Raw genomic sequence first — 26,088 nt, forward strand, 5'->3', positions numbered from 1 at the left:
AAAAGACTCTCAGTGTTGGCACAAGATCACTGTTTATCTAAAGAGTTTATCTAAACAGGTTGTCCAAACCCAACCCCAACATTAGCATGGTGTGGAATGCTTTTCTATTACTAACAAACTACCTGTGGTGGAAAAATGTCACTAAATTAGAGATGCTTAAAACATTAACACTCTCTCAGAGTGTTTGTCCTGTTAGGCAGAAACAGCAGAAGTGTAGTCATGCACATATATATACTTCCTCATACACTCTGTTCTTCCTGTTAAAGTGCAAAATCCACCCAGCTTACTTGAGTTTTCATTTCACACTACATGACCTAGTGTAGTGGTTGGTTGGGTAGTTAGTCTTTGGGTTTAGGTCAAAAAGAAAATAGTTGCAGCTTTAAAATATTGTTTACTGAGCATTGTAAAAAAAAAAAAAAACTAAATAAAAGAACATCAGACAAGTCAGGCTTTACTGAATGTTTATATATTAGATCCTGGGGGGAGACACAAATCCTTTTTAGGGTGCGCCAGAAGGCCATCTGGCGTAAAAATCAAACATCCACATGTGGCGACCCTTTGTGAATAAGGGAGCAGCCAAAAGTAGCTTTAATAATACGTTAACACCCTCCATCTGATCGTGAGGCTTTTGAAACCTTTAACTTTGACGTCAGTGTGCGAAACCTTTGTTCTTCAGAAACAAGAACACTAGCAAAGAGGACTGAAAAAGGGCAGGGTCACTGTGAATAGAAAAGGAAACAGTAATGGGTGGGTTGCTCATGTGTATCGGCAGGTGAATGGGGCGACTTTGAAAACTGGGATGGATTTTTTTAAGATTCCTAGTCTGATGATTTTCAATTGTTAGACCCATTATTAGCATACTATGATTCAATATTTACAAATTTAAGAAAGAGAGAAGTATATATATATTAAGTCGTGGCTAATAAAATAAAAATGTGCACTTAACTAGCAATTTATGAGAATGTAAAATACAACTTTTGACACTAAGGACTGACTGAGTCTGATGGACATAGTCAAGACAGAAAATGTTTAAAATATTAATAATTTTGCAAACGCTGCAAATTAGTCTCAACAGATCTGGTGGTTTGTTGTCACCAAAGCTGAATAAAGTTTTTCAGAAGGTGCAATATTCAGAAAAATTTGCAACTAACACATTGTTTACAGTGGCTTGCAAAAGTATTCGGCCCCCCTGAACTTTTCCATATTTTGTCACATTACAGCCACAAACATGAATCAATTTTATTGGAATTCCACGTGAAAGACCAACACAAAGTGGTGCACACGTGAGAAGTGGAACGAAAATCATACATGATTCCAAAAACTTTTTATAAATAAATCACTGCAAAGTGGGGTGTGTGTAATTATTCAGCCCCCTGAGTCAATACTTTGTAGAACCACCTTTTGCTGCAATTCCAGCTGCCAGTCTTTTAGGGTCTGTCTCTACCAGCTTTGCACATCTACAGACTGAAATCCTTGCCCTTTCTTCTTTGCAAAACAGCGGCCACACATAACGTTTTGTATTTTGGCTAAAAAGTTCCATTTTGGTCTCATCTGACCAGAGCACCTTCTTCACATGTTTGCTGTGTCCCCCACATGGCTTGTGGCAAACTGCAAACGGGACTTCATATGGTTTTCTGTTAACAATGGCTTTCGTCTTGCCACTCTTCCATAAAGACCAACGTTGTGCAGTGCACGACTAATAGTTGTCCTATGGACAGATTCCCCCACCTGAGCTGTAGATCTCTGCAGCTCGTCCAGAGTCACCATGGGCCTCTTGGCTGCATTTCTGATCAGCGCTCTCCTTGTTCGGCCTGTGAGTTTAGGAGGACGGCCTTGTCTTGGTAGGTTTACAGTTGTGCCATACTCCTTCCATTTCTGAATGATCGCTTGAACAGTGCTCCGTGGGATGTTCAAGGCTTGGGAAATCTTTTTGAGGCCTAAGCCTGCTTTAAATTTCTCAGTAACTTTATCCCTGACCTGTGTGGTGTGTTCTTTGGACTTCATGTTGTTGTTGCTCCCAATATTCTCTTAGACAACCTCCGAGGCCGTCACAGAGCAGCTGTATTTGTACTGACATTAGATTACACACAGGTGCACTCTATTTAGTCATTAGCACTCATCAGGCAATGTCTATGGGCAACTGACTGCACTCAGACCAAAGGGGGCTGAATAATTACGCACACCCCACTTTGCAGTTATTTATTTGTAAAAAAAAATGTTTGGAATCATGTATGATTTTTGTTCCACTTCTCACGTGTGCACCACTTTGTGTTGGTCTTTCACGTGGAATTCCAATAAAATTGATTCATGTTTGTGGCTGTAATGTGACAAAATGTGGAAAAGTTCAAGGGGGGCAAATAGTTTTGCAACCCACTGTATAATATTAGAGAAGTGAGTTCTCCAAACTTAAAATATTTTATTTACCAAGAATACCACAAGGATGAAAATGTCATGGTATCACAAAGGGATTTGGAATTTTAAAAATAAAGGGATTTGATTGGTTTTAATGTTGTAACAGTCACTGAATTTGTGTACGTTAACCCATCTTTTTAATGTGATGTCTTTTCTAAAATAAAACCTAAATATTTATCTTGTGTTATATGATAAACATTTACAAGGATGTTTATCAGTTTTATGGCACAACTGCTTTTTTGAATAAATAAGGAAATACTCACACAGATGCATTTCTAATTTAGATGATAGGTAGTAAAGAAATATCGTTGTATGTTGAAGAGACAGACAGTCAAACGCTAAACTGTCATTTGCCTCTCACTTTGTTTGTGATCTAATCATTTTTTTAGTTACCCACTTTGCTACTATAAATGTACTTTTACATGTGACTTGTGGCTACAGTTAGTAAATATTTCAACAAACCTTTACTATCATATCATAAAACCACAAAGATTCACCTCATAATTCTGTGGCAGATGCAATAAAATACTTGCTGAAATGATTTGCAGCGACCATGACTGTCGTTTACAATTATGAAAGAACCTTATTCTGAGCCTGAGTTGCCTCTAATGCATCTATCGGGGTGTGAGTTTGTGCGTGAATGGTTTAGAAAAGTGCTTGTATAAATGTGTGTATGATCGGCTGAACAAAGCTTGTAGTTTAAAGAAAGACCTGTGATCAGGTTATATGTCTTTAGAACGTGTTTATCTTCGTGAAGATTCCCTCTGGGATTAATAAAGTCTCTCTGGTTAAGTCTGTCTGGTTTTAAATTGTTCTGTAAAACATGTAGCATTTTGCCAGCATTTTACTGAGTATCTGGAACTTGGAAATGAGTAGTTTCAATTTTCTCCTGTGTGTTTTATCAGGCCACTTCATTCTCAAATAATCAAGTTTGGAGTCAGTCAGCATTTTAAGTTGTTCAAGTGACCAAGAACCAAAGATCATGAGACAGCTGTGCTCATTATTGGACTGAATGTAAAAAAGGGTCACGATCGGTGAAAACAGAAAGAAACTGTTATGATTTTTTTGCAGGGTAAATATTCACATAGTGAAGAAAAACCTAAAAGCAAATAGGTTCATTGTGCAGTCAAGAACAATATATTCACAAATCAAACCATATAAACAGACGTCAAACAAAAAACAAATCTAAAGCCTCTTTAACTGAAAAAAAAAACATATTTCCTCTGCTTTCAGCATCTGAATGTTTAAATTAGTAAGTTTACTAGTGTAGTTCATAACTAGGTTAAAACAATATAATTTCATTGCATTATGGCTTCCAAAATTGTCACTAGTTGACTGAAAAACTTGCTAAACTGAACACTAAAACATTGTGCTTTAAGGTCTGTTCCGCCATTATTAGAAGTTAATAATTGGCCACATCTGTGAGCCTTGTGAGGGAGACAATGATGCAGGTTTGAGCTATGATGCCATGAGTTTAATATTTAGCTGAGTGGGAAACAGTTTGAAAGGTAACATATCAGCAAGTAACTGTGAGCTATTTAAATTTTGGCTAATAAGTAATGTGGAATCAAAGCTTGGTATTTGGCCCGATACCAGGATACAGATGAAAAACAAAGCTGAAGTGCATGTTGTATTTATATATGCTGTGAGCAGCTTTACTTTATCACCGAGGAATCAGATATCATCATGAAATCCAAGGAGGAGGAAGAACAATATTCAGAACAGCAGTTCCCCACATTTCTTCGTACCTTCAAGGCTGTTGAAGGATTAGAGATGGTTCGTTATTAGCGGAGTCTACTTCCTTGTTTGTACTAACTAGCACAAAATCGTGTTCTTTTCAGCTGTTACAGTGAAACTTTATCACACGCTACTGAGCTTTTGTGTGTTTTTTTTTAACCATCAAAATAGAAAATGTGATACCTAAACAGATCTGTGTGTAAACATTTTGAGGTTTCTAATTTAATTTCTGGTTCCTGAACACTTACACATTATGTGTAGGAAAATGTACAGATGAAATAATTCCCCACATGAGTGTGATTTGCAAGGATTTCTGGTCGAGAAACAGCTTGACGCTGCCATCAGGTCAAGTCATGTTTTGGCTGGTTTGACCTGATAGCAGGTTCACTCTCCTTTCACGCAGAAGGAACAAAAAAATCCTGCATACACATCCAGCTTTGAATTTCAGCAGTGACCTGTGACATCGAACAGCTGGTTGGTTTTGATGCTTTGAATCTGTTCAAAACTAAATGCTGACCTCTGCTGGTGTAAAAATGATTTACCTTGTTTTTTTCTGTGTTAATCTCTGCAGAGCACCCAAGCACAAAATATCTGTAAGTACTGGTTCCTCATTTATTCATGTGCTCTCTGTTTAATATTTTGACTTTTTATAGCTCAAAACTGAAGTTTTGTGAATTTCTCACTGTTGTCTTGAATGTCTTGGTTTTCTTGTTCTTCTTTTTAGCAAATTGTGCAACAGGAACCTTAAATATAACAACCACCACAACAACAGCAAATGTCACCTTTCAACTTGACTCAAACTGCAGCTTAACAGTTGGCGGTAATATGTCTGAAAAAGGTTTAATAACTGGTCTGACTCCTGGAGCTGTCTATCACATTGTCTTAAACTGTTCAGGCTCCTGCAATGTGTCAAACATCGCAACAAGTAAGTCATTTTATTTTTCTTAATTATATAAACTAATGATTCTGTGAGTTGGATGATAGTGATGTTAATATTAGTTTATAACCAATAATGAGAATATGATGAACTGATTTGTTTCCTGTTGACGTATCTCTAATTCACAGAGCCAGAAACGGTCAGTTTAACAGTCACTAATATCACAACATCCTCTATGTTTGTGAGCTGGACTAAACCAGTGGGAAACAGCTCCTTCTATAAAGTACAGTGGACAGATGGAGGAACAAGTGCCCCTGTAACTGTCAGTGACACGTTTAAGATCATTACTAACCTGACTGCTGGTGTCCAGTATGAAATAAATGTCACTGCAGTGGCAGATGATAATCATACTGAAGGACAGAGTGCTACTGTCACCAAGTACACAAGTAAGTGAGCATTTACATGTTTTCATACTGTGAATTAGTGACTGTCTGCTGAAGGTATCTGGTAAAATAAGGAGTCTTCTATCATCATAAGATAAGTTAAATTGAAAGGAAAGTAGAAGAAGAAATCCAGATGTAGAAGAAGAAGCCCTTTGAAGTGAGAAGGTTGGATCTCTCACCGATGTGTCCTCATATAACAGCTGTAGTTGTGCTCACTCTGTGTTTGAGTAACAGCTCCAATAATGGTTTGCATTTCTTTTGTACGTCTAGTTTAGATCTTCCTCTGAACTTCCAGCTGCATGAAATGTTACAGGGTCAGCATGTTGCTGCTCGTGTGTTTTTACTGTAACTTTGAGACAGAGAAGACTTGAGCCGATTTTTAAATTCTTCCCCATGTAGTGACTTCTCCCTTACAGAGCCTGAAGTAGTCAGATTACTCAGTGTTACTGCTTTCACAACGTCCTCTGTATCATTGAAGTGGACTGAAGCAGAGGGAAACAGCTGCTTCTATCTTGTAGAGTGGACAGATAGACATTTAAATGAGAATCACAGTGTGAATAACACATAAATAACCATCAGTGCACTAACTGCCTGTATGCAGTACAGATTTAGAGTTTCTGCAGTGGCTGGTGATGAGCAAACTACGGGAGCTGCAGAGTTAATTTCACTGTATACAAACAGGATGTGCAGGAATTCCCATGCATTTTTTGCTCAAATAAATTCTACAATGAATTAATGATTCAGTCTAAAAAATGATCAATCTGTCTCTATTAGTGTTGTATGTAACACAGGCCTTTAAGGTGGCAGATGGTTGCCACTACCTGAGCCTGTTTCTGCTGGAGGTTTCTTCCTGTTAAAAGGGAGTTTTACCTCCCTACAGTCGCCAAGTGCACAAAGGAGGCTGTTTGATTGTTGCCGTTTTCTCTCTTTTAGTGTAGGGTCTTTACTAAAGTGCTTTGAGCTAACTAATTTGGCTCTATTTAAAGAAGATAAAATTGAATAGAATTGACTTCTCATGCAATTACCCTCTACTCACAGAGCCTAAATTAGTCAGGGATCTCATTGTCACTGAAACGAAAAACTATGAGAGCTGCAGAGTTAATTTTACTGTATACACACAAGATATGCAGGAATTCAACATCTGAATGAATTTGTAATCAGTGTTTTTCAAATGCTGTCCCTTAGGTGTTCTTTACTAAATTTGCTTCATATTTGATGGTGTCATTTTCTAATTTTAAAATATATTTATGTCAGTTTTCGTTTTTTTGCATCTTCCTCTCTGTAACACACAGAACCTGAAAAAGTGAATGATCTTACTGTCAGTGAAACCAGGACGTCCTCTATATTTCTGAACTGGACTGAGCCACAGGGTCAAAGGTCATTCTATAGAGTAGAGTGGACAGATGGAACAATAAACATGAATAAGACTGAAACTAAAGTAAATGTCACTGAGCTGACTCCTGGAGTGTGCTACACTTTCACTGTCACAGCAGTGGCTGGAGATAACAGTACACAAAGTGACGTAGCAACACTTTCTCAATGCACAAGTAAGATGAAGAGTATGACCATTTCTGATCTGGGGTCTCGTGCTCTGTACTGTGTCACTGTTTCATTTTATCTTGTAGTTTATTATTTGTCAACTTTTTAGGATAGTTTTTTTTCTAGTGAAGCAGTTACTTCAAAAATTATAGAAATTATTGTGACTTGAAAGACTTCAAATCTAAGGCTACGTTCACACTGCAGGTCTTAATGCTCAATTCCGATTTTTTGATCAAATCCGATTTTTTTTACTGCTCGTTCACACTACAAATAAAATGCGACAGCAAACGTGCTCTAGTGTGAACGCTCAAAGCGGCCCGCATGCGCAAAAGAAGATGTCACACACAACGCGCTCTGTTTAGACCCAGAGCAACAGTATTGTTTGACTGATGGCCGTTAATATAAAGACTTCGGACTTCACGTTTCCCAATTTTTGCTTTAAGTTGTTTTGTTATTTACATAATAATGTAAATAACCTAATAATGATCCTTATTGCTGTTTAAGAGAGGAGCGGTGCTTCAAAGGATAGCTGCAGATTTCTGTCAGAATCTGCAGATTATACAGTACAAATAAAATGTTTACGTTGTCTTCCCAACAGTTTCACTGACATCTACGCTGGATGGCCAGGAAGCGTTCGCGATGTCGTATCGGGTGCTTCTCCGGCGCTGATAATTGGCTTCAGTCTTGTGTCGGTGACGTAAAAGACGGATTTAATGCAACTTGACCGTTCAAACAGCAGTCGCTTTCTAAAACATCGGATATGTATCGGATTCAGTACCACATACGAAAGTGACCCAGATCGGATTTGAAAATATCGGATTTGCGCCGTTCACACTGTCATAGCATGATCAGATATGGGTCGCATAGGGTCAAAAAAATCGGATTTGATGCGCTTTCGCCTGCAGTGTGAACGTAGCCTAAAAACACTTTTTATTCATGTGTGACATGGGTTTTTTGTTAAAAAGAATTTTATGATTTATTCACATATCCTCTCAGGTCTTTCTTAATTCAGTTCTCTTGGTTCTTACCTGTTGCAGTCACTGCTTATTTTTCTTGGCTCAGCAGTTCTTTTGTTTTCTTGTTCCTCCTCATGTACTCTCCACTCATAGAGCCTGAAGTAGTCACGAGTCTCTCTGCTGTTAACATCACAACATCGTCTATGTTTGTGAGCTGGACTAAACCAGTGGGAAACAGCTTCTTCTATAAAGTACAGTGGACGAACTTCTCTGTAAATGTCAGTGACACGTTTAAGATCATTACTAACCTGACTGCTGGTGTCCAGTATGAAATAAATGTCACTGCAGTGGCTGGTGATGGTTCTACTAAAGGACAGAGTGCTACTGTCACCAACTACACAAGTAAGCGAGCATTTACATGTTTTCATACTGTGAATTAGTGACTGTCTGCTGAGAATATCTGGTAAAATAAGGAGTCTTCTATCATCATAAGATAAGTTAAATTGAAAGGAAAGTAGAAGAAGAAATCCAGATGTAGAAGAAGAAGCCCTTTGAAGTGAGAAGGTTGGATCTCTCACCGATGTGTCCTCATATAACAGCTGTAGTTGTGCTCACTCTGTGTTTGAGTAACAGCTCCAATAATGGTTTGCATTTCTTTTGTACGTCTAGTTTAGATCTTCCTCTGAACTTCCAGCTGCATGAAATGTTACAGGGTCAGCATGTTGCTGCTCGTGTGTTTTTACTGTAACTTTGAGACAGAGAAGACTTGAGCTGATATTTTAATTGTTACCCATGTAGTGACTTCTCCCTTACAGAGCCTGAAGTAGTCAGATTACTCAGTGTTACTGCTTTCACAACGTCCTCTGTATCACTGAAGTGGACTGAAGCAGAGGGAAACAGCTGCTTCTATCTTGTAGAGTGGACAGATAGACATTTAAATGAGAATCACAGTGTGAATAACACATAAATAACCATCAGTGCACTAACTGCCTGTATGCAGTACAGATTTAGAGTTACTGCAGTGGCTGGTGATGAGCAAACTACGGGAGCTGCAGAGTTAATTTCACTGTATACAAACAGGATGTGCAGGAATTCAACTTCTGAATCAATTTGTAATCAGTGTTTTTCAAATGCTGTCCCTTAGGTGTTCTTTACTAAATTTGCAGCATATTTGATGGTGTCATTTTCTAAAGTTAAAATTATAGTAATCTTAGTGTTGTTATTTTTGCATCTTCCTCTCTGTAACACACAGAACCCGAGAAAGTGAATGATCTTACTGTCAGTGAAATCAGGACGTCCTCTATATTTCTGAACTGGACTGAGCCACAGGGTCAAAGGTCATTCTATAGAGTAGAGTGGACAGATGGAACAATAAACATGAATAAGACTGTGACTGAAACTAAAGTAAATGTCACTGAGCTGACTCCTGGAGTGAACTACACTTTCACTGTCACAGCAGTGGCTGGAGATAACAGTACACAAAGTGACGTAGCAACACTTTCTCAATACACAAGTAAGATGAAGAGTATGACCATTTCTGATCTGGGGTCTCGTGCTCTGTACTGTGTCACTGTTTCATTTTTTATCTTGTAGTTTATTATTTGTCAACTTTTTAGGACAGTTTTTTTTTTCTAGTGAAGCAGTTACTTCAAAAATTAATGAAATCCTTTTTACAGGAAGACTTCAAATCTAAAAGCACTTTTTGTCCATGAGTGACATGTTTGTTTGTTTTTTACCAAATTAAGTTTTTGATTTATTCACATATCCTCTCAGGTCTTTCTTAATTCAGTTCTCTTGGTTCTTACCTGTTGCAGTCACTGCTTATTTTTCTTGGCTCAGCAGTTCTTTTGTTTTCTTGTTCCTCCTCATGTACTCTCCACTCATAGAGCCTGAAGTAGTCACGAGTCTCTCTGTTGTTAACGTCACAACATCGGCAATTTTTGTGAGCTGGACTAAACCAGTGGGAAACAGCTTCTTCTATAAAGTACAGTGGACGAACTTCTCTGTAAATGTCAGTGACACGTTTAAGATCATTACCAACCTGACTGCTGGTGTCCAGTATGAAATAAATGTCACTGCAGTGGCTGGTGATGGTTCTACTGAGGGACAGAGTGCTACTGTCACCAACTACACAAGTAAGCGAGCATTTAAATGTTTTTCATACTTTGAATTAGTGACTGTCTGCTGAGAATATCTGGTAAAATAAGGAGTCTTCTATCATCATAAGATAAGTTAAATTGAAAGGAAAGTAGAAGAAGAAATCCAGATGTAGAAGAAGAAGCCCTTTGAAGTGAGAAGGTTGGATCTCTCACCGATGTGTCCTCATATAACAGCTGTAGTTGTGCTCACTCTGTGTTTGAGTAACAGCTCCAATAATGGTTTGCATTTCTTTTGTACGTCTAGTTTAGATCTTCCTCTGAACTTCCAGCTGCATGAAATGTTACAGGGTCAGCATGTTGCTGCTCGTGTGTTTTTACTGTAACTTTGAGACAGAGAAGACTTGAGCTGATATTTTAATTGTTACCCATGTAGTGACTTCTCCCTTACAGAGCCTGAAGTAGTCAGATTACTCAGTGTTACTGCTTTCACAACGTCCTCTGTATCATTGAAGTGGACTGAAGCAGAGGGAAACAGCTGCTTCTATCTTGTAGAGTGGACAGATAGACATTTAAATGAGAATCACAGTGTGAATAACACATAAATAACCATCAGTGCACTAACTGCCTGTATGCAGTACAGATTTAGAGTTACTGCAGTGGCTGGTGATGAGCAAACTACGGGAGCTGCAGAGTTAATTTCACTGTATACAAACAGGATGTGCAGGAATTCCCATGCATTTTTTGCTCAAATAAATTCTACAATGAATTAATGATTCAGTCTAAAAAATGATCAATCTGTCTCTATTAGTGTTGTATGTAACACAGGCCTTTAAGGTGGCAGATGGTTGCCACTACCTGAGCCTGTTTCTGCTGGAGGTTTCTTCCTGTTAAAAGGGAGTTTTACCTCCCTACAGTCGCCAAGTGCACAAAGGAGGCTGTTTGATTGTTGCCGTTTTCTCTCTTTTAGTGTAGGGTCTTTACTAAAGTGCTTTGAGCTAACTAATTTGGCTCTATTTAAAGAAGATAAAATTGAATAGAATTGACTTCTCATGCAATTACCCTCTACTCACAGAGCCTAAATTAGTCAGGGATCTCATTGTCACTGAAATGAAAAACTATGAGAGCTGCAGAGTTAATTTTACTGTATACACATAAGATATGCAGGAATTCAACATCTGAATGAATTTGTAATCAGTGTTTTTCAAATGCTGTCCCTTAGGTGTTCTTTACTAAATTTGCTTCATATTTGATGGTGTCATTTTCTAATTTTAAAATATATTTATGTCAGTTTTCGTGTTTTTGCATCTTCCTCTCTGTAACACACAGAACCCGAGAAAGTGAATGATCTTAATGTCAGTGAAATCAGGACGTCCTCTATATTTCTGAACTGGACTGAGCCACAGGGTCAAAGGTCATTCTATAGAGTAGAGTGGACAGATGGAACAATAAACATGAATAAGACTGTGACTGAAACTAAAGTAAATGTCACTGAGCTGACTCCTGGAGTGTGCTACACTTTCACTGTCACAGCAGTGGCTGGAGATAACAGTACACAAAGTGACGTAGCAACACTTTCTCAATGCACAAGTAAGATGAAGAGTATGACCATTTCTGATCTGGGGTCTCGTGCTCTGTACTGTATCACTGTTTCATTTTATCTTGTAGTTTATTATTTGTCAGCTTTTTAGGATAGTTTTTTTTCTAGTGAAGCAGTTACTTCAAAAATTATAGAAATTATTGTGACTTGAAAGACTTCAAATCTAAAAACACTTTTTATTCATGTGTGACATGGGTTTTTTGTTAAAAAGCATTTTATGATTTATTCACATATCCTCTCAGGTCTTTCTTAATTCAGTCCTCTTGGTTCTTACCTGTTGCAGTCACTGCTTATTGTTCTTGGCTCAGCAGTTCTTTTGTTTTCTTGTTCCTCCTCATGTACTCTCCACTCATAGAGTCTGAAGTAGTCACGAGTCTCTCTGTTGTTAACGTCACAACATCGTCAATTTTTGTGAGCTGGACTAAACCAGTGGGAAACAGCTTCTTCTATAAAGTACAGTGGACAAACTTCTCTGTAAATGTCAGTGACACGTTTAAGATCATTACTAACCTGACTGCTGGTGTCCAGTATGAAATAAATGTCACTGCAGTGGCTGGTGATGGCTCTACTAAAGGACAGAGTGCTACTGTCACCAACTACACAAGTAAGCGAGCATTTACATGTTTTCATACTGTGAATTAGTGACTGTCTGCTGAGAATATCTGGTAAAATAAGGAGTCTTCTATCATCATAAGATAAGTTAAATTGAAAGGAAAGTAGAAGAAGAAATCCAGATGTAGAAGAAGAAGCCCTTTGAAGTGAGAAGGTTGGATCTCTCACCGATGTGTCCTCATATAACAGCTGTAGTTGTGCTCACTCTGTGTTTGAGTAACAGCTCCAATAATGGTTTGCATTTCTTTTGTACGTCTAGTTTAGATCTTCCTCTGAACTTCCAGCTGCATGAAATGTTACAGGGTCAGCATGTTGCTGCTCGTGTGTTTTTACTGTAACTTTGAGACAGAGAAGACTTGAGCTGATATTTTAATTGTTACCCATGTAGTGACTTCTCCCTTACAGAGCCTGAAGTAGTCAGATTACTCAGTGTTACTGCTTTCACAACGTCCTCTGTATCACTGAAGTGGACTGAAGCAGAGGGAAACAGCTGCTTCTATCTTGTAGAGTGGACAGATAGACATTTAAATGAGAATCACAGTGTGAATAACACATAAATAACCATCAGTGCACTAACTGCCTGTATGCAGTACAGATTTAGAGTTACTGCAGTGGCTGGTGATGAGCAAACTACGGGAGCTGCAGAGTTAATTTCACTGTATACAAACAGGATGTGCAGGAATTCAACTTCTGAATCAATTTGTAATCAATGTTTTTCAAATGCTGTCAGTTAGTGTTTTTCTCTCAATCTTGTTATTTTTGCATCTTCCTCTCTGTAACTCACAGAACCCGAGAAAGTGAATGATCTTAATGTCAGTGAAATCAGGACGTCCTCTATATTTCTGAACTGGACTGAGCCACAGGGTCAAAGGTCATTCTATAGAGTAGAGTGGACAGATGGAACAATAAACATGAATAAGACTGTGACTGAAACTAAAGTAAATGTCACTGAGCTGACTCCTGGAGTGAACTACACTTTCACTGTCACAGCAGTGGCTGGAGATAACAGTACACAAAGTGACGTAGCAACACTTTCTCAATACACAAGTAAGATGAAGAGTATGACCATTTCTGATCTGGGGTCTCGTGCTCTGTACTGTGTCACTGTTTCATTTTTTATCTTGTAGTTTATTATTTGTCAACTTTTTAGGACAGTTTTTTTTTCTAGTGAAGCAGTTACTTCAAAAATTAATGAAATCCTTTTTACAGGAAGACTTCAAATCTAAAAGCACTTTTTATCCATGAGTGACATGTTTGTTTGTTTGTTTTTTACCAAATTAAGTTTTTGATTTATTCACATATCCTCTCAGGTCTTTCTTAATTCAGTTCTCTTGGTTCTTACCTGTTGCAGTCACTGCTTATTGTTCTTGGCTCAGCAGTTCTTTTGTTTTCTTGTTCCTCCTCATGTACTCTCCACTCATAGAGCCTGAAGTAGTCACGAGTCTCTCTGCTGTTAACGTCACAACATCGTCAATTTTTGTGAGCTGGACTAAACCAGTGGGAAACAGCTTCTTCTATAAAGTACAGTGGACGAACTTCTCTGTAAATGTCAGTGACACGTTTAAGATCATTACTAACCTGACTGCTGGTGTCCAGTATGAAATAAATGTCACTGCAGTGGCTGGTGATGGTTCTACTAAAGGACAGAGTGCTACTGTCACCAACTACACAAGTAAGCGAGCATTTACATGTTTTCATACTGTGAATTAGTGACTGTCTGCTGAGAATATCTGGTAAAATAAGGAGTCTTCTATCATCATAAGATAAGTTAAATTGAAAGGAAAGTAGAAGAAGAAATCCAGATGTAGAAGAAGAAGCCCTTTGAAGTGAGAAGGTTGGATCTCTCACCGATGTGTCCTCATATAACAGCTGTAGTTGTGCTCACTCTGTGTTTGAGTAACAGCTCCAATAATGGTTTGCATTTCTTTTGTACGTCTAGTTTAGATCTTCCTCTGAACTTCCAGCTGCATGAAATGTTACAGGGTCAGCATGTTGCTGCTCGTGTGTTTTTACTGTAACTTTGAGACAGAGAAGACTTGAGCCAATATTTTAATTGTTACCCATGTAGTGACTTCTCCCTTACAGAGCCTGAAGTAGTCAGATTACTCAGTGTTACTGCTTTCACAACGTCCTCTGTATCATTGAAGTGGACTGAAGCAGAGGGAAACAGCTGCTTCTATCTTGTAGAGTGGACAGATAGACATTTAAATGAGAATCACAGTGTGAATAACACATAAATAACCATCAGTGCACTAACTGCCTGTATGCAGTACAGATTTAGAGTTTCTGCAGTGGCTGGTGATGAGCAAACTACGGGAGCTGCAGAGTTAATTTCACTGTATACAAACAGGATGTGCAGGAATTCCCATGCATTTTTTGCTCAAATAAATTCTACAATGAATTAATGATTCAGTCTAAAAAATGATCAATCTGTCTCTATTAGTGTTGTATGTAACACAGGCCTTTAAGGTGGCAGATGGTTGCCACTACCTGAGCCTGTTTCTGCTGGAGGTTTCTTCCTGTTAAAAGGGAGTTTTACCTCCCTACAGTCGCCAAGTGCACAAAGGAGGCTGTTTGATTGTTGCCGTTTTCTCTCTTTTAGTGTAGGGTCTTTACTAAAGTGCTTTGAGCTAACTAATTTGGCTCTATTTAAAGAAGATAAAATTGAATAGAATTGACTTCTCATGCAATTACCCTCTACTCACAGAGCCTAAATTAGTCAGGGATCTCATTGTCACTGAAATGAAAAACTATGAGAGCTGCAGAGTTAATTTTACTGTATACACATAAGATATGCAGGAATTCAACATCTGAATGAATTTGTAATCAGTGTTTTTCAAATGCTGTCCCTTAGGTGTTCTTTACTAAATTTGCTTCATATTTGATGGTGTCATTTTCTAATTTTAAAATATATTTATGTCAGTTTTCGTGTTTTTGCATCTTCCTCTCTGTAACACACAGAACCTGAAAAAGTGAATGATCTTACTGTCAGTGAAACCAGGACGTCCTCTATATTTCTGAACTGGACTGAGCCACAGGGTCAAAGGTCATTCTATAGAGTAGAGTGGACAGATGGAACAATAAACATGAATAAGACTGTGACTGAAACTAAAGTAAATGTCACTGAGCTGACTCCTGGAGTGTGCTACACTTTCACTGTCACAGCAGTGGCTGGAGATAACAGTACACAAAGTGACGTAGCAACACTTTCTCAATGCACAAGTAAGATGAAGAGTATGACCATTTCTGATCTGGGGTCTCGTGCTCTGTACTGTGTCACTGTTTCATTTTATCTTGTAGTTTATTATTTGTCAGCTTTTTAGGATAGTTTTTTTTCTAGTGAAGCAGTTACTTTAAAAATTATAGAAATTATTGTGACTTGAAGACTTCAAATCTAAAAACACTTTTTATTCATGTGTGACATGGGTTTTTTGTTAAAAAGAATTTTATGATTTATTCACATATCCTCTCAGGTCTTTCTTAATTCAGTTCTCTTGGTTCTTACCTGTTGCAGTCACTGCTTATTTTTCTTGGCTCAGCAGTTCTTTTGTTTTCTTGTTCCTCCTCATGTACTCTCCACTCATAGAGCCTGAAGTAGTCACGAGTCTCTCTGCTGTTAACATCACAACATCATCTATGTTTGTGAGCTGGACTAAACCAGTGGGAAACAGCTTCTTCTATAAAGTACAGTGGACGAACTTCTCTGTAAATGTCAGTGACACGTTTAAGATCATTACTAACCTGACTGCTGGTGTCCAGTATGAAATAAATGTCACTGCAGTGGCTGGTGATGGTTCTACTAAAGGACAGAGTGCTACTGTCACCAACTACACAAGTAAGCGAGCATTTACATGTTTTCATACTGTGAATTAGTGACTGTCTGCTGAGAATATCTGGTAAAATAAGGAGTCTTCTATCATCATAAGATAAGTTAAATTGAAAGGAAAGTAGAAGAAGAAATCCAGATGTAGAAGAAGAAGCCCTTTGAAGTGAGAAGGTTGGATCTCTCACCGATGTGTCCTCATATAACAGCTGTAGTTGTGCTCACTCTGTGTTTGAGTAACAGCTCCAATAATGGTTTGCATTTCTTTTGTACGTCTAGTTTAGATCTTCCTCTGAACTTCCAGCTGCATGAAATGTTACAGGGTCAGCATGTTGCTGCTCGTGTGTTTTTACTGTAACTTTGAGACAGAGAAGACTTGAGCCGATATTTTAATTGTTACCCATGTAGTGACTTCTCCCTTACAGAGCCTGAAGTAGTCAGATTACTCAGTGTTACTGCTTTCACAACGTCCTCTGTATCACTGAAGTGGACTGAAGCAGAGGGAAACAGCTGCTTCTATCTTGTAGAGTGGCCAGATAGACATTTAAATGAGAATCACAGTGTGAATATCACATAAATAACCATCAGTGCACTAACTGCCTGTATGCAGTACAGATTTAGAGTTACTGCAGTGGCTGGTGATGAGCAAACTACGGGAGCTGCAGAGTTAATTTCACTGTATACAAACAGGATGTGCAGGAATTCAACTTCTGAATCAATTTGTAATCAATGTTTTTCAAATGCTGTCAGTTAGTGTTTTTCTCTCAATCTTGTTATTTTTGCATCTTCCTCTCTGTAACTCACAGAACCCGAGAAAGTGAATGATCTTAATGTCAGTGAAATCAGGACGTCCTCTATATTTCTGAACTGGACTGAGCCACAGGGTCAAAGGTCATTCTATAGAGTAGAGTGGACAGATGGAACAATAAACATGAATAAGACTGTGACTGAAACTAAAGTAAATGTCACTGAGCTGACTCCTGGAGTGAACTACACTTTCACTGTCACAGCAGTGGCTGGAGATAACAGTACACAAAGTGACGTAGCAACACTTTCTCAATACACAAGTAAGATGAAGAGTATGACCATTTCTGATCTGGGGTCTCGTGCTCTGTACTGTGTCACTGTTTCATTTTATCTTGTAGTTTATTATTTGTCAACTTTTTAGGACAGTTTTTTTTTTCTAGTGAAGCAGTTACTTCAAAAATTAATGAAATCCTTTTTACAGGAAGACTTCAAATCTAAAAGCACTTTTTATCCATGAGTGACATGTTTGTTTGTTCGTTTTTTACCAAATTAAGTTTTTGATTTATTCACATATCCTCTCAGGTCTTTCTTAATTCAGTTCTCTTGGTTCTTACCTGTTGCAGTCACTGCTTATTGTTCTTGGCTCAGCAGTTCTTTTGTTTTCTTGTTCCTCCTCATGTACTCTCCACTCATAGAGCCTGAAGTAGTCACGAGTCTCTCTGTTGTTAACGTCACAACATCGGCAATTTCTGTGAGCTGGACTAAACCAGTGGGAAACAGCTTCTTCTATAAAGTACAGTGGACAAACTTCTCTGTAAATGTCAGTGACACGTTTAAGATCATTACTAACCTGACTGCTGGTGTCCAGTATGAAATAAATGTCACTGCAGTGGCTGGTGATGGTTCTACTAAAGGACAGAGTGCTACTGTCACCAACTACACAAGTAAGCGAGCATTTACATGTTTCATACTGTGAATTAGTGACTGTCTGCTGAGAATATCTGGTAAAATAAGGAGTCTTCTATCATCATAAGATAAGTTAAATTGAAAGGAAAGTAGAAGAAGAAATCCAGATGTAGAAGAAGAAGCCCTTTGAAGTGAGAAGGTTGGATCTCTCACCGATGTGTCCTCATATAACAGCTGTAGTTGTGCTCACTCTGTGTTTGAGTAACAGCTCCAATAATGGTTTGCATTTCTTTTGTACGTCTAGTTTAGATCTTCCTCTGAACTTCCAGCTGCATGAAATGTTACAGGGTCAGCATGTTGCTGCTCGTGTGTTTTTACTGTAACTTTGAGACAGAGAAGACTTGAGCCAATATTTTAATTGTTACCCATGTAGTGACTTCTCCCTTACAGAGCCTGAAGTAGTCAGATTACTCAGTGTTACTGCTTTCACAACGTCCTCTGTATCACTGAAGTGGACTGAAGCAGAGGGAAACAGCTGCTTCTATCTTGTAGAGTGGACAGATAGACATTTAAATGAGAATCACAGTGTGAATAACACATAAATAACCATCAGTGCACTAACTGCCTGTATGCAGTACAGATTTAGAGTTTCTGCAGTGGCTGGTGATGAGCAAACTACGGGAGCTGCAGAGTTAATTTCACTGTATACAAACAGGATGTGCAGGAATTCCCATGCATTTTTTGCTCAAATAAATTCTACAATGAATTAATGATTCAGTCTAAAAAATGATCAATCTGTCTCTATTAGTGTTGTATGTAACGCAGGCCTTTAAGGTGGCAGATGGTTGCCACTACCTGAGCCTGTTTCTGCTGGAGGTTTCTTCCTGTTAAAAGGGAGTTTTACCTCCCTACAGTCGCCAAGTGCACAAAGGAGGCTGTTTGATTGTTGCCGTTTTCTCTCTTTTAGTGTAGGGTCTTTACTAAAGTGCTTTGAGCTAACTAATTTGGCTCTATTTAAAGAAGATAAAATTGAATAGAATTGACTTCTCATGCAATTACCCTCTACTCACAGAGCCTAAATTAGTCAGGGATCTCATTGTCACTGAAATGAAAAACTATGAGCGCTGCAGAGTTAATTTTACTGTATACACATAAGATATGCAGGAATTCAACTTCTGAATGAATTTGTAATCAGTGTTTTTCAAATGCTGTCCCTTAGGTGTTCTTTACTAAATTTGCTTCATATTTGATGGTGTCATTTTCTAATTTTAAAATATATTTATGTCAGTTTTCGTGTTTTTGCATCTTCCTCTCTGTAACACACAGAACCTGAAAAAGTGAATGATCTTACTGTCAGTGAAACCAGGACGTCCTCTATATTTCTGAACTGGACTGAGCCACAGGGTCAAAGGTCATTCTATAGAGTAGAGTGGACAGATGGAACAATAAACATGAATAAGACTGAAACTAAAGTAAATGTCACTGAGCTGACTCCTGGAGTGAACTACACTTTCACTGTCACAGCAGTGGCTGGAGATAACAGTACACAAAGTGACGTAGCAACACTTTCTCAATGCACAAGTAAGATGAAGAGTATGACCATTTCTGATCTGGGGTCTCGTGCTCTGTACTGTATCACTGTTTCATTTTTTATCTTGTAGTTTATTATTTGTCAGCTTTTTAGGATAGTTTTTTTTTCTAGTGAAGCAGTTACTTCAAAAATTATAGAAATTATTGTGACTTGAAAGACTTCAAATCTAAAAACACTTTTTATTCATGTGTGACATGGGTTTTTTGTTAAAAAGCATTTTATGATTTATTCACATATCCTCTCAGGTCTTTCTTAATTCAGTTCTCTTGGTTCTTACCTGTTGCAGTCACTGCTTATTTTTCTTGGCTCAGCAGTTCTTTTGTTTTCTTGTTCCTCCTCATGTACTCTCCACTCATAGAGCCTGAAGTAGTCACGAGTCTCTCTGCTGTTAACATCACAACATCGTCTATGTTTGTGAGCTGGACTAAACCAGTGGGAAACAGCTTCTTCTATAAAGTACAGTGGACGAACTTCTCTGTAAATGTCAGTGACACGTTTAAGATCATTACTAACCTGACTGCTGGTGTCCAGTATGAAATAAATGTCACTGCAGTGGCTGGTGATGGCTCTACTAAAGGACAGAGTGCTACTGTCACCAACTACACAAGTAAGCGAGCATTTACATGTTTTCATACTGTGAATTAGTGACTGTCTGCTGAGAATATCTGGTAAAATAAGGAGTCTTCTATCATCATAAGATAAGTTAAATTGAAAGGAAAGTAGAAGAAGAAATCCAGATGTAGAAGAAGAAGCCCTTTGAAGTGAGAAGGTTGGATCTCTCACCGATGTGTCCTCATATAACAGCTGTAGTTGTGCTCACTCTGTGTTTGAGTAACAGCTCCAATAATGGTTTGCATTTCTTTTGTACGTCTAGTTTAGATCTTCCTCTGAACTTCCAGCTGCATGAAATGTTACAGGGTCAGCATGTTGCTGCTCGTGTGTTTTTACTGTAACTTTGAGACAGAGAAGACTTGAGCTGATATTTTAATTGTTACCCATGTAGTGACTTCTCCCTTACAGAGCCTGAAGTAGTCAGATTACTCAGTGTTACTGCTTTCACAACGTCCTCTGTATCACTGAAGTGGACTGAAGCAGAGGGAAACAGCTGCTTCTATCTTGTAGAGTGGACAGATAGACATTTAAATGAGAATCACAGTGTGAATATCACATAAATAACCATCAGTGCACTAACTGCCTGTATGCAGTACAGATTTAGAGTTACTGCAGTGGCTGGTGATGAGCAAACTACGGGAGCTGCAGAGTTAATTTCACTGTAAACAAACAGGATGTGCAGGAATTCAACTTCTGAATCAATTTGTAATCAATGTTTTTCAAATGCTGTCAGTTAGTGTTTTTCTCTCAATCTTGTTATTTTTGCATCTTCCTCTCTGTAACTCACAGAACCCGAGAAAGTGAATGATCTTAATGTCAGTGAAATCAGGACGTCCTCTATATTTCTGAACTGGACTGAGCCACAGGGTCAAAGGTCATTCTATAGAGTAGAGTGGACAGATGGAACAATAAACATGAATAAGACTGTGACTGAAACTAAAGTAAATGTCACTGAGCTGACTCCTGGAGTGAACTACACTTTCACTGTCACAGCAGTGGCTGGAGATAACAGTACACAAAGTGACGTAGCAACACTTTCTCAATACACAAGTAAGATGAAGAGTATGACCATTTCTGATCTGGGGTCTCGTGCTCTGTACTGTATCACTGTTTCATTTTTTATCTTGTAGTTTATTATTTGTCAACTTTTTAGGACAGTTTTTTTTCTAGTGAAGCAGTTACTTCAAAAATTATAGAAATTATTGTGACTTGAAAGACTTCAAATCTAAAAGCACTTTTTTGTCCATGAGTGACATGTTTGTTTGTTTTTTACCAAATTAAGTTTTTGATTTATTCACATATCCTCTCAGGTCTTTCTTAATTCAGTCCTCTTGGTTCTTACCTGTTGCAGTCACTGCTTATTGTTCTTGTTCTAACAGTTCTTTTGTTTTCTTGTTCCTCCTCATGTACTCTCCACTCATAGAGCCTGAAGTAGTCACGAGTCTCTCTGCTGTTAACATCACAACATCGTCTATGTTTGTGAGCTGGACTAAACCAGTGGGAAACAGCTTCTTCTATAAAGTACAGTGGACGAACTTCTCTGTAAATGTCAGTGACACGTTTAAGATCATTACTAACCTGACTGCTGGTGTCCAGTATGAAATAAATGTCACTGCAGTGGCTGGTGATGGTTCTACTAAAGGACAGAGTGCTACTGTCACCAACTACACAAGTAAGCGAGCATTTACATGTTTTCATACTGTGAATTAGTGACTGTCTGCTGAGAATATCTGGTAAAATAAGGAGTCTTCTATCATCATAAGATAAGTTAAATTGAAAGGAAAGTAGAAGAAGAAATCCAGATGTAGAAGAAGAAGCCCTTTGAAGTGAGAAGGTTGGATCTCTCACCGATGTGTCCTCATATAACAGCTGTAGTTGTGCTCACTCTGTGTTTGAGTAACAGCTCCAATAATGGTTTGCATTTCTTTTGTACGTCTAGTTTAGATCTTCCTCTGAACTTCCAGCTGCATGAAATGTTACAGGGTCAGCATGTTGCTGCTCGTGTGTTTTTACTGTAACTTTGAGACAGAGAAGACTTGAGCCGATATTTTAATTGTTACCCATGTAGTGACTTCTCCCTTACAGAGCCTGAAGTAGTCAGATTACTCAGTGTTACTGCTTTCACAACGTCCTCTGTATCACTGAAGTGGACTGAAGCAGAGGGAAACAGCTGCTTCTATCTTGTAGAGTGGACAGATAGACATTTAAATGAGAATCACAGTGTGAATAACACATAAATAACCATCAGTGCACTAACTGCCTGTATGCAGTACAGATTTAGAGTTTCTGCAGTGGCTGGTGATGAGCAAACTACGGGAGCTGCAGAGTTAATTTCACTGTATACAAACAGGATGTGCAGGAATTCAACTTCTGAATCAATTTGTAATCAATGTTTTTCAAATGCTGTCAGTTAGTGTTTTTCTCTCAATCTTGTTATTTTTGCATCTTCCTCTCTGTAACACACAGAACCCGAGAAAGTGAATGATCTTACTGTCAGTGAAATCAGGACGTCCTCTATATTTCTGAACTGGACTGAGCCACAGGGTCAAAGGTCATTCTATAGAGTAGAGTGGACAGATGGAACAATAAACATGAATAAGACTGTGACTGAAACTAAAGTAAATGTCACTGAGCTGACTCCTGGAGTGAACTACACTTTCACTGTCATAGCAGTGGCTGGAGATAACAGTACACAAAGTGACGTAGCAACACTTTCTCAATACACAAGTAAGATGAAGAGTATGACCATTTCTGATCTGGGGTCTCGTGCTCTGTACTGTGTCACTGTTTCATTTTATCTTGTAGTTTATTATTTGTCAACTTTTTAGGACAGTTTTTTTTTTCTAGTGAAGCAGTTACTTCAAAAATTAATGAAATCCTTTTTACAGGAAGACTTCAAATCTAAAAGCACTTTTTATCCATGAGTGACATGTTTGTTTGTTTTTTACCAAATTAAGTTTTTGATTTATTCACATATCCTCTCAGGTCTTTCTTAATTCAGTCTTGGTTCTTACCTGTTGCAGTCACTGCTTATTGTTCTTGTTCTAACAGTTCTTTTGTTTTCTTGTTCCTCCTCATGTACTCTCCACTCATAGAGCCTGAAGTAGTCACGAGTCTCTCTGCTGTTAACGTCACAACATCGTCAATTTTTGTGAGCTGGACTAAACCAGTGGGAAACAGCTTCTTCTATAAAGTACAGTGGACAGGTGGAGGAACAAGTCCCTCATTAAATGTCAATGAGACATTTTATAATATTATTAACCTGACTGCTGGTGTCCAGTATGAAATAAATGTCACTGCAGTGGCTGGTGATGGTTCTACTAAAGGACAGAGTGCTACTGTCACCATCTACACAAGTAAGCGAGCATTTAAATGTTTTTCATACTTTGAATTAGTGACTGTCTGCTGAGAATATCTGGTAAAATAAGGAGTCTTCTATCATCATAAGATTAGTTCAATTGAAAGGAAAGTAGAAGAAGAAATCCAGATGTAGAAGAAGAAGCCCTTTGAAGTGAGAAGGTTGGATCTCTCACCGATGTGTCCTCATATAACAGCTGTAGTTGTGCTCGCTCTGTGTTTGAGTAACAGCTCCAATAATCGTTATAGTTTTATCTCTAATAGGGTGATATTTTAAAACTTCTATATTGACATTTTTTGCAATATAGGCTAGAAAAAAATAAAAAAGACTGAATAATACAGAGGATGAGATTGTACCAGTGCTGATCTTTAGTCAGATTGTCTTTATCTAATTTTTATGACTTAAATGAAGGTGAAGCTTAAACTGCAAAGTCAAGTAGCCGCTTGTGTCGTTACTTTTAAACTCCCCTAAACAATGAAACAACTAAAATCAATCAACTTCTTCTTTAAATGTTAATATAAACCTACTCAAATTAAAGCTCTACACTTTATGCCTTATCCATAATTTCGAGTAGTGAAGGAAATTAAAATATATTTACAGTATAGCTGTCCAAACGTTTGGACATTTGTTGTGTTATTAAAATGCCATTTACATCTTTATTCTACAGGGCCTGAAAAGCCTGGGAACATTAGTGTTACAGAAGGAACCAACACCTTAAGCATCAGCTGGATTTTGCCTCGAGGAAACATTAGTTATTATCAGGTCAATATATCCAATGAAAACTTAGTGTTTACAAATTCCAGTCAAACAATGGCCACAACAACCAGTTTCACCTATTTAAAACCCGGGAGACTCTATAATATCACAGTTACTGCTTTTGCTGGAAACTTCTGGAATACATCTGACCAGGTGTCATTTGCCACTGGTAAGCCCAACAACCTAATCTCTTTTCTTTATCACCATGTTTTTGAAGACCCTGAGAACAACTGTGGATACCATTAGAATGCTTCAAACATGAATAATGAGATTCTTGTGATAATAAATGTTAAATTGGGTACAAAAATATTATATTCAATTGCTGTTTTCAAATGCGTTATGCAGAAACACCTAAACAGTTAAAAACAGAAACAACAACAAAAAAACATCACATTGAAATTATTTGATCCCTTTTGTAACTGTGTAGATAAAGGTTGGCATCCTATCTGGAAACATAGGAGTATACTTATTTTATTACATTTTTATGGGACTGAACTGTTTTGTACTTCTTTAAAATAGCAAAATGACTTTAAGATGGTGTTATTTGTACCCTTTAGTTCCCAAACCTCCTGGGTCCATCATCTTTAGTAGCCGGAGCAACTCCTCACTCCAGCTGCAGTGGGCAACACCTGATGAGATGATCGGAGCTCCAGGCATCATATACAGTATCACCTATCAGGCTGTGGGTGGTCTCAGTCAAAACACAACTTCCACTCAAAATAACACTTTGCTTTCACTCCTTGACTCTGGAACCAATTACACTGTAACAGTAAAAACTACTGGACCTGGAAATTTAAGCAGCACGATTGTTCAGAATTCTTCTTTTACCTGTAAGTACAACAAAGAGAAAAACAAAGCCGTCAGACTGTCTGTTTTTAATGCATGGTTTTACTGGCTAGCACCTAAGAACAATTCATATTAATCAACATATAATATGAGTGTTAGTGTTGGACAGTTTATTGTTAAGATATAGAGAGGAAATATGGTGTGAAGAGTTTGGTATGACATGTAACATGGATCTTTGATGTAATAAGTGCAAATCATTTAACTTCGGTTGTTTAACATTGTTTTCCAATTTGTCTTTTTTTAGTACCAAACCCAGTGAGGAATCTAATAGTCAGCCCTGAATCTACTACTTCACTAAATGTGAACTGGTCAAATCCACTGGGGGTCAAATCGTATTATATATACTTAGTTGACACTTACAATGACACAGGAGGACTTATTTACTCAACAAACATCACCAATAACAGCATTTCTGTACTGAATCTAAGCCCAGGAACTAACTACAGTGTCGCAGTCAGAACGAAAGCTGCAGAAGGAAGTGAATCTACGGTGGAGAAGGGATTCAGTTACACAAGTAAGAACTAAGATATAAACTCAGTCAAACTGTTGAAGTATCAGTGCTGTTTGGTCTGTGTTTTGTCACTTGAATACTTCAAACTGCAAATTTCTACAGTGCCCAAACCTGTGACCAACATCACAGTGGAGAGTGTGACCACGACCTCCATCAAGCTAACGTGGTCCAGACAAAATGATTACAAGCCTTCCTACTCCTACCTGGTCATAGCGAGACAGAGTGGCAGCGAGATAAAGAATGATTCGACAAAGAATGAGACGTACACCTTCTATAATCTGACCTCTGGAGAGCTGTACACATTTTCTGTGTTCACGGTTATAGCAGGGGTCAAATCCACAGAGGAAAATACACAGAGTTACACAAGTATGTCTTAAAAATCTCTGAAATGTGCTTCAAAGTCAAGTCTTCCTAATCCATCTTGCAATTTATAGTGATCCCCAACAGACTGTCAGAGCTTGGTTATATGTGATATTGTATTATTTATATGGATAGCATTTTTTTTTCTTAAAGGGGAACTGATAAGAGAAAAGAGTTCCAGGCACCGCAGGCAGATATAGAAGCTTCAGTAAAGCTGAAGCCTACAATTTTCATAAAAAATTTTCCTCCCTGTTTGACAATCAGTAGCCGTTAGCTCGATACCTTTGCTCTTTAGTTTCTATCCTT

General features: G+C 38.1%; 1 protein-coding gene across 3 annotated transcripts in view; it reads left to right on the forward strand.

The window, feature by feature from the left end:
- The window catches only part of ptprjb.2 (protein tyrosine phosphatase receptor type Jb, tandem duplicate 2), a 41,185-nt gene that overhangs the window by 9,406 nt on the left and 5,691 nt on the right, over nucleotides 1-26,088 (forward strand). For all 3 annotated transcript variants that reach the window (XM_085359040.1, XM_085359041.1, XM_085359042.1), the window contains exons 2-22: nucleotides 4,721-4,742; nucleotides 4,874-5,074; nucleotides 5,215-5,472; nucleotides 11,390-11,650; nucleotides 12,016-12,264; nucleotides 13,059-13,319; nucleotides 13,696-13,944; nucleotides 15,234-15,494; nucleotides 15,859-16,107; nucleotides 16,902-17,162; nucleotides 17,538-17,786; nucleotides 19,075-19,329; nucleotides 19,698-19,946; nucleotides 20,741-21,001; nucleotides 21,375-21,623; nucleotides 22,418-22,678; nucleotides 23,047-23,307; nucleotides 23,977-24,234; nucleotides 24,623-24,895; nucleotides 25,156-25,425; nucleotides 25,525-25,788. In XM_085359040.1, coding sequence (XP_085215166.1) covers nucleotides 4,721-4,742; nucleotides 4,874-5,074; nucleotides 5,215-5,472; nucleotides 11,390-11,650; nucleotides 12,016-12,264; nucleotides 13,059-13,319; nucleotides 13,696-13,944; nucleotides 15,234-15,494; nucleotides 15,859-16,107; nucleotides 16,902-17,162; nucleotides 17,538-17,786; nucleotides 19,075-19,329; nucleotides 19,698-19,946; nucleotides 20,741-21,001; nucleotides 21,375-21,623; nucleotides 22,418-22,678; nucleotides 23,047-23,307; nucleotides 23,977-24,234; nucleotides 24,623-24,895; nucleotides 25,156-25,425; nucleotides 25,525-25,788 — 5,122 coding nt within the window. The remainder of the gene's footprint in view (nucleotides 1-4,720; nucleotides 4,743-4,873; nucleotides 5,075-5,214; nucleotides 5,473-11,389; nucleotides 11,651-12,015; nucleotides 12,265-13,058; nucleotides 13,320-13,695; nucleotides 13,945-15,233; nucleotides 15,495-15,858; nucleotides 16,108-16,901; nucleotides 17,163-17,537; nucleotides 17,787-19,074; nucleotides 19,330-19,697; nucleotides 19,947-20,740; nucleotides 21,002-21,374; nucleotides 21,624-22,417; nucleotides 22,679-23,046; nucleotides 23,308-23,976; nucleotides 24,235-24,622; nucleotides 24,896-25,155; nucleotides 25,426-25,524; nucleotides 25,789-26,088) is intronic.

Source organism: Diplotaxodon limnothrissa, linkage group LG7, assembly GCF_057381915.1.
Source record: "Diplotaxodon limnothrissa isolate DT_005_m linkage group LG7, D_limnothrissa_male_GT1.1, whole genome shotgun sequence".
In the NCBI taxonomy this organism is placed as follows: domain Eukaryota; kingdom Metazoa; phylum Chordata; class Actinopteri; order Cichliformes; family Cichlidae; genus Diplotaxodon; species Diplotaxodon limnothrissa.